The 8,570-nt window shown below is 48.7% G+C and overlaps 1 protein-coding gene across 2 annotated transcripts in view; it reads left to right on the top strand.

The window, feature by feature from the left end:
- VPS13C (vacuolar protein sorting 13 homolog C) overlaps positions 1–7,771 on the top strand; it is a 70,095-nt gene extending 62,324 nt beyond the window's left edge. For both annotated transcript variants that reach the window (XM_087703955.1, XM_087703957.1), the window contains 6 exons: positions 173–296; positions 628–742; positions 2,722–2,813; positions 3,687–3,810; positions 4,961–5,050; positions 6,411–7,771. In XM_087703955.1, coding sequence (XP_087560081.1) covers positions 173–296; positions 628–742; positions 2,722–2,813; positions 3,687–3,810; positions 4,961–5,050; positions 6,411–6,506 — 641 coding nt within the window. In that variant the 3' untranslated portion in view covers positions 6,507–7,771. The remainder of the gene's footprint in view (positions 1–172; positions 297–627; positions 743–2,721; positions 2,814–3,686; positions 3,811–4,960; positions 5,051–6,410) is intronic.
- The last annotated feature ends 799 nt before the right edge of the window (positions 7,772–8,570 follow it).

Raw genomic sequence — 8,570 nt, forward strand, 5'->3', positions numbered from 1 at the left:
ATGAAGTGAAGCATGAAGCAAGAGGTCAGAACGCTAAAGCTTGAAGTGTTAAAGAGAAAACCAACGCTTCTTGTGTTGATTATTAAAATGCTTAAATTAAAAATTAAATGAAATTAAAATGCTTTGCAGTCAGAAAATGCCATCCCGTTTTTCTCTCCCTTGATCCTGAAAGGTGCCAAGAAGGAGGGTGCGGCTGGCTTCTTCAAGGGCATCGGGAAGGGGCTGGTGGGAGTGGTGGCCCGCCCAACCGGGGGCATCATTGACATGGCCAGCAGTACCTTCCAAGGGATCCAGAGGTGAGCCCAGCAGCTGTCTGGGGTGTGTGTGTGTGTGTGTGGTCACTTCCCAGGACTCCTTTCCCAGAAGGAGACCAAGGAAGCCTTGCTTAGAAATCGGCATGTGGGAACTTGACCCGGGTGAGAACGGGGAACACACACATGAGCCCCATGCCGCCTTCTTGGTTGTGTGAATTGGGCCTTCCGGTGCAGAGGAGCAGGATGCCTTCTGCTAGCTCCCTGAAAGAGTTTCTGGAGCCGAGTCCCTCTGGAATGGGCTCTAGAAGAATCCGAGGGAACGGATCTCTCCAGAAGGCCCCCCTCCCTAGAAAGGACTTCCCTCTCCTCACAGGGTGGCCGAGTCGACCGAAGAGGTCTCCAGCCTGCGCCCCCCTCGCCTCATTCGCGAAGACGGGATCATTCGGCCCTACGACCGAGGCGAGGCCGAGGGTTGCGACTTGTTTGAGGTACAGTCTTTGCACGGAGCTGCCTAGATGTGCCTGTGTGTGTGTGTGTGTGTGTCTGTGTGTGTATGTGCATGAAGGGTAAATGCAAGCGGTTTCTGTGGCTTTTGAGGATGTTGACTGGGGGGGGAAGCCCTTGATTAAATTGTCCTCCCCCCCCCTTCTTTGACCTGCATCCCGCACCCCTTTCTAATCATCTTCTTCTTCTTCTTTCTCCCTTTCTCCTTCCATGCATGCCCAATCCCGGCTGGACCAACGAATCACCCGTTACCTTCCTCCTTTCCTGATTAACTTAACCACCTTTATCTGCCTTGGTTTGATTTAAACGTAAAAAAGACTTAATTCCGGACCACCTTCACCGGCTGGGGGTTGCTATCCCTTTGCATGCTCTTCATACCAACTCTGGATAGTCTTCCTTTTGAATGTCGGGGCAACTCTTTCTTCATGCCAAGAGTAGGGAGCTGCTAGGAAAAGGGGCCCTGGGTAGGAAGAGCCGGCCAGGAGAGAAAGCCCCCCCTTGTGGGGAGGAGACCCTTCTTCCTAAATGGTTTCTACCGGAGACCAAAGACATTTTTGGAAACTTCCTTTTGTGATCTGCAAAGAGGAGGGTCTCTGCCTCCCGAGGGTCTGGTAATAAAACCCCTGGCCTCTCCGGAGCATCTCGTTCTGCGCAGCCTTCCACAGGCAGGTGGGGAAATGTGCACTGCGTTTGGTACACTTGTGCGCAATGTCACAACGTAAGTGCAGAAAACATCAGCACAACAGACACCGTGATGTCCCGACCCAAGTTTTCACCATCAGCATGGATAAAAGCAGGGGGTGGATATTTTGGGGAGGTCTTCCTGGGGACCCTAAATGAGAAACCTCTGTGACTTGTAGTTCGACAATCCATCTTCCATCAAAATCTGACTGGAACAGATTTTCTACTGGAACGTCTAGTAGGGAATCTGACTTTCTCCAACTAGATAGGGGGTACCTGAAGAGTCCTGTCCAGGTGAGGCAGTGGATTCTCCTCCAACAGTAACACCTGTGCCTTGATGCTGAAAAGGAAGGATGTACTCAGAAACATGTTATTTATTTTAACGTTTTTACAAGCGTGTCTGTTTCCTTTCAATGCACGGTTTCGCTACCTGGATTTAAAGGTGACAAAATTAATGTGGGAGACGGTGTATCCTTATGGCAGATGTTTTGGGGGATAACGAAACAATGGGAACGCATCTCCCCCCCCCCCCCGGAATATGTGCTAAATCCGGTGACTGTTGAGAGCGAGGGTTACACCCAGAGCAGCAGAGGGAGAGTTGGGGTCCCCTGAGCCCTCCTCCGCTTTCCCTCTCGAGGGAAGAGAAGCCGCCTCTCTCTCCACAATCCTTTTCTCCCCCAAATAAAGCCAGTTCTTGGTAATACTTCCCCACTTGCGATTATTGGTGTTCAGTTTGTAATGTTGCAGAGATGTGTACATAATGCTATTAACTGGTGAATTAAAATTTTGCTTTTCGTACCTAAACTTGTGAGAACTTTATTTTTTGAAGGCGGGTGACAGTCGTGTCCTCTGCCACGTTCCCTGAGAATTGGGCCCCCGTTTCGAGAAGGGGCCAATGCTCTTCAGCGGCCTTCAACAGCGGTTTTCCTCAGCCAAGAGACCCAGCTGCAGAGGGAAGGGGAGGGGGGGGGCAATTGGGCTTCTCCTCCTGTTTCCTCCGAGTGCCACCTTTGAACTTCGTGGGAGACTTTTGTCCTTCTCTCGTCAGCCCACGTGGCCGCTCCCTTCGCCCTGCCGTGCCCTGCTCTCTGTTGGCTGAGGACAGAAGGCCTCCGGGGAGTCTCCCTTGAGGCTCCCCTTCACTCTGTCTTCGCTGCTTCTCAGATGGGGGCTTCAGGAGCAGCACCTTTGGGGGAGGGAGGCCAGTCCAGGGCCAGCCTCATGTAAGAGTTTAAATATTGCAGCTCTGATCTAATCCGAAGCATTTTTACTTCCTCTCCAGAACTCCCATATCAAGAAGCTGGAGGACGAGAGTTTCCAGCACTATTGTCCAGTCGTAGGAAGAGGAAAGGCCTACATTGTGGTCACCAGCAGGTATGGCCAGGCCAGCGAATCGGAAGGAGTTTCTTTTTTTTTTAATTTTTATTTTATTTTATCAATTTCATATATACATTCACAATTATATGATCTCATAACTGTTATTAATAATATGTATTTATAACAATTTTTCCCTACTGTTAACAATATACTTGAAGATTGCTGTCTTACCATCCCATAGATCCATCTTATCTTACAACGGTCCTACTTCTTCTTCCCTCCCTCCCTCTTTCCTTCCCTCGTTTTTTCTCTCCTACTCCCCTTCCTTCCCTCCTTCTCTCCTTCCCTCCTTCCTTCCTTCCCTCCTTTCTTTTCTCCTTCTCTCCTTCCTTCCCCCCTTCCTTTTCTCCTACATTCCCTCCTTCCTTCCCTCCTTTCTTCTCTCCTTCTCTCCTTCCTTCCCTCCTTGCTTCCCTCCCTCCTTCCTACCCCCCTTTCTTCTCTTTCTTCTCTCCTTCCTTCCTTCCTTCCTTCCTCCTCTCCTTTCCCTTCTCTCCCGGAAGGAGTTCCTAAACGCTGCTCATCCTGGAATCTAACAATCGAGGGAGCCTAATACTTAAAAGTTGCTGCCCCGACACATTCTCTCATCATCCCCTTATTGAAGGAGATGGCAGATGCGTTGGCTCTGCTAAGAGTTGGCTGAGTAGACCTCAGCGGAAGCTTACGTTGATAGTAGTGGAAGGATGCCTGGAAATCGTTGCAAAGCGGGATGGTGCTTAGCCATGAAGCTGAGCCTCTCCACAAGTAGAATGGGGGAGAAAGTATTTCTACATTTATTCTTTAGTGGAGCAGAGATGGCTTCATTCAGGTTAAAAGGCCTCGGACCCATTGTGGATTGTTCCTTCCTAAAACACCTTCCGGTCACTCTAGGAGAGTCATCTTAATGAAAGAAGTGGAGATCCTAGGTCACATGACCACAGACTGGGATTACCTATATGAAGATTTTACACGCCCCCCTTGGACAGAGGAGAACCTGCTGCAAATCTTCGTTAAGGTAAGAGATCTTCTGATCTCCGCTAAGAAGTTTGACCAATGCAGCTGTTATTAATCAGCAAACTGGCTTGCTAGAGCAACAGGAAGCCAGACCCAAAACCTCTGCTCTCTTTCAAGGATATATTTCAAATTAGCCTTGCTAATTTAATTGATGTTTTTTTTAGATATAGATATGTATTTATTTTTTATTTATTTATTTATTTTTTATTTTATTTTATCAATTTCATATGTACATTCACAATTATATGATCTCATAACTGTTATTAATAATATGTATTTATAACAATTTTTCCCTACAGTTGACAATATACTTGAAGATTGCTTTTTTATCATCCCATAGATCCATCTTATCTTACAACGGTCCTACTTCTTCTTCCCTCCCTCCCTCTTTCCTTCCCTCGTTTCTTCTCTCCTACTCCCCTTCCTTCCCTCCTTCCTTCCCTCCCTCCTTCCCCTTCCCTCCTTCTCTCCTTCCCTCCTTCCTTCCTTCCCTCCTTTCTTTTCTCCTTCTCTCCTTCCTTTCCCCCTTCCTTTCCTCCTTCCTTCCCCCCTTCCTTCTCTCCTTCCTTCCCTCCTTTCTTTTCTCCTTCTCTCCTTCCTTTCCCCCTTCCTTTCCTCCTTCCTTCCCCCCTTCCTTCTCTCCTACATTCCCTCCTTCCTTCCCTCCTTTCTTCTCTCCTTCTCTCCTTGCTTCCCTCCTTGCTTCCCTCCCTCCTTAATTGATTTTGTTAGTTAGATAAATGCTGCCTCTCCTTTTGTGAGATAAGTGATAATTTTACTCTCGGAAATAATAAGGTGAGGGGCTCGATCTGACTTTGTTCTGAAAGAGAGGCCAAAGTCCGTCCTGTTCTCTCCTCTTCCTCAATAGAAGACATGGCTGGAAAAATGCGGCCCTTTCGATTTTCGATTTTATTCTATTTCTATGCCGCCCTATTCCCAGGGGGACTCCGGGCGGCTCACAAACCAAGTCAGGGGGCCCTAATCGATCTCTTCTGAGTATTGGGGGACCCTCTGGGCAAAAATAACAGCGGGGTTAACTTCGGGCGCGAAGGTTTTTCCAAGGTGAAATCAGGCAAACGCAGAGATTCCTTCTGGTCTCTTTTCTGACGCACAGTTGAATGTTTTAAGTGTTTTTGTGCCGTTTCTAACAGGACAAAGGGATGCTGTGCTTCCACAAAAGGGAGACTTCGGGACAAGAATTAATCAGGAAAATCCGACTGCCGGACGCGGCTGCGGCGAAGGTGAGGCTCCCTTTGGAGCATTCAGCCAGGGCCTACGCTGGACGCTGACTGTCCTGGGTCTTTGCCTGGGAACGGTTATTGCACAACTTCCCGGGTGACCCAATTTGTACATTGCGGTCTTGCCTCAGGCGCGGACATTAAGGCCCCCGTTCGGTCTGCAGCCTTTCGAGGGCAGTTTCCAGGGCAATCGGTTTTTCTACCCTCCAGACGGAAGAATTAGTTTTGGCTTAATTAGCAGAGGAGGAGAAAAAATGTCCCTTTTGGTGCCTGAGGGATGACCCTTCCCTCCCTGGGTCAGTATTCCTGGTCACTTTGGACCGTTTCTTAGCCGCAGCGCATCATGAGCATCGAGTCTCAGAAGGAGGCAGGCAGAGGCATCGCCTCGAATCCCAGGACGTCCTCCTGGAGTTACAACCAAGATGGGTCCTGCCCATCGCAGTTGTAACTGACGATGGTCATAAAACGGGCTATGAGCATGGTTTGGCCCGAGGTGGCGCAGTGGTTAGGGTGCAGTACTGCAGGCCACTTCAGCTGACTGCTATCTGCAGTTCGGCTGTTCAAATCTCACCGGCTCAAGGTTGACTCAGCCTTCCATCCTTCCGAGGTGGGTGAAATGAGGACCCAGACTGTGGGGGTGATATGCTGACTCTGTAAACCGCTTAGAGAGGGCTGTAAAGCAGTATATAAGTCTAAGTGCTATTGCTAGTGTCCTTCCTTCCTTCCTTCCTTCCTTCCTTCCTTCCTTCCTTCCTTCCTTCCTTCCTTCCTTCCTTCCTTCCTTCCTTCCTTTCTCCCCAGTGGCTAGAATGCAGCATTGCAGGCTGACTCTGCCCACAGTCTGGAGTTCGATCCTGACTGGCTCAGGGTTGACTCAGCCTTCCATCCTTCCGAGGTGGGTGAAATGAGGACCCGGACTGTGGGGGCGATATGCTGACTCTGTAAACCGCTTAGAGAGGGCTGAAAGCCCTATGAAGCGGTAGATAAGTCTAACTGCTATTGCTATTGCTATTAGGCAGAAAACCGGACCTAAATGCCAGCTTTCAGCAAAACCAACAGAAACCATGGGCGCATGACTGAGGCACTGCAGATGGCCGTAAATGTGGCTCAGTTGCCAAGCGCATGACGTGCGCGTCATGTGACCCGGGAGGTGTGTGGGGGGGGAGATGAGCTCCGGAACTGTGAATTGGAATTGCAGAGACTCCCCAGGTGGCTCCGGTGGCGCTTCGGACAGTCGCTAAGATCTACGTGTACCACTTCCTTGTGCCAACTTTTGGTTGAAGGTGGCAGCGGCAGCGCAGAGCTGGGTTTTCCCCTCTCTGCTCCTTTTTCCTTCTAATCGCTGCGTCCTTCCGCTTTGCAGAGAACATGTCAAGCCATCAATGCGGCCGAAGGCAGCAGGCATCAGCAGACCCTGGTGAAGCAGGCCTCTCTGAAAAGGAGCACCTCCAGGACGTGACTGGAGGGTCTTTGCAGGCTCTGCCCCCTCCTGTAGGAAATGCCTGGCCTCGGCTTTATTCTCTCTAGATTTCAGTCGGTTGTGGGGGTGCTTTTAGGAAACCTGGACAATCGAGGAGACCCCAAGGAAAGAAACCCCCAGTTTCCTTCCGCTTTCAATCCCCTTTTAATAAATTAATCGAAACCCCTTTCTACTGCCTCCGACAGAAAGTAAGTTTTTCCGTGAGCCTCCTATCCGGTCTAGCCAGAGAGAGGTTTCTGTAATGCAGAAGACCGGCTCTTCCTTACTCTCCAGGGACGAGTGGATGATGATAGCCATGCAGTTGTAATCAGGGACAGACCTCCCTTCTTCATGCCGGTCAGTAAAGAACGCCTAATTATGTTCATCGCTCTTATTTAGATTTATGAGATACAGAAGTTTGGCTTAGAAGATAAATTCTCTGCACATTTCCACCAGATTCTCTGGCGACACAGAAAAATACCTAGGCTTAAAAGAACGAACCGACACATTCCACCTCACACCACCAAACGCAGAGGTTGGAAGCCCACCACCCTCTACTCCCACCGCCTCTCAGCTCCCTTATCTCTCCTCCAGTGAAGTTTAGCTTGGGGTTCCAGGGATCAGGCCCCGGGTGGCTCAACCCCTCTGAGAAAGACTCCTCCATCTGTTCCTGCCAAAGTCCTCTTTGGAGGCAACGTAGTAAATCAGATGGGCGGCCATGGAGGCATTTCTGCTCCACCTTCAATATTTCCTAGGCCCGATGATTTGTGTTTGGGGGGGGGGATTGCTCTCTTTTTGCACACTTGTGTTAGATGGCACTTTCACACTCACTACATGCTAGTATTAACATCAACATGGCCGGAACTGGTTAATGACATTATTAGCTCCGTTTATAATCTCAGCACATCTTATTTACACCCCAGAATAATCCTTCAGTGCCAAAGAGATTGCAACGAGCAAGATACAGATTTATATGCCAGCAGTTGCAGTCAGATTTGGCTGGAGTCACTGCCCCACGGAAAAACACAGTAGCACAAATTCTTATTTACAAAACAGCAGGATCAATGCCTGCATAATCTTAGGCTCTAACGTCGAACTTTAAATGAGGCAGAAACTCTTATGGCCAGATCAGAGTGAAGCAGATAGAAGTCTTCAAACTTGCCTAGTTCACTCAGGGACTTTGGCTGTTGGTCACATAAAATGTACTATTTTCCTGTGTTTACCTTTGTTACGTATACTGCCAAATAAAAATATTTTATATGCAACTCTTTCTGTGGATGCCGTCGAAGAACGCTAATGGGGCTGCACAATTCACTCCACCTGCAACGGGACGTGTGGTTTGAGAGCCACCAGTCAAACCCTCGGAAATCGGGCTTTATTGCTTTCCACAAGAGGGTAGCATTTCCTCACTTTTACGGCGGATACTTCAGCCTTTCTTCTGTGTGCTAAGAGCAAGTTGCATAAAGCCACAGGCCTGTGTGTAGCAGTTACGAAACTTCACTTCTTGTGGCTGCACATGGATGTACCTGGAATATGGAGTGGGATGGCCTGGAAAAAACTAGAAAAAGGGGGGGGGGACAGTTTTTTTCCAAAGGGCTTTGGGGAAAAAAGGAAAAAACATTGTCGTCCCCCCCCAATTTTTCTGGGGTTCCCCCCCTCCCTGAAGCCTTCCCATGTGTGCTTTCTCTAGAGGAGTGTTTGGTGGCTTTAAAAATCTTAGCACTGATATGTCAGAATTGTTTGGTTTTATTCCCAGACTATTGTTGACTAAAGGCTGAAAAATAATGCCTGGTGCATAACTGAATCAAACTTGGAAGCTGTACAAACATTTCAAGGGAGGAAGGAATGGAACGTCACTGGGGCAATGGAGATAGATTTTGTTTTTATAAGACAGATCTTTAACTCCCCTGATGAAACGGATCAGTGATAAGATGATAGAATTTGTAAAGTTGGCAAGCAAATGAATCCCGGCATCTATTCTGACTTGTAACTAACTTTAGAAAGAATCCAAGAGGGACAGGCACATCATAGCTCTTAGCCACGCTAGCTGGCTCGATGGCACCG

The sequence above is a fragment of the Thamnophis sirtalis genome, unplaced genomic scaffold, assembly GCF_051295495.1.
Source record: "Thamnophis sirtalis isolate CommonGarterSnake01/CBP01778 unplaced genomic scaffold, rThaSir2_p1.2 scaffold_2, whole genome shotgun sequence".
Lineage (NCBI taxonomy): Eukaryota > Metazoa > Chordata > Lepidosauria > Squamata > Natricidae > Thamnophis > Thamnophis sirtalis.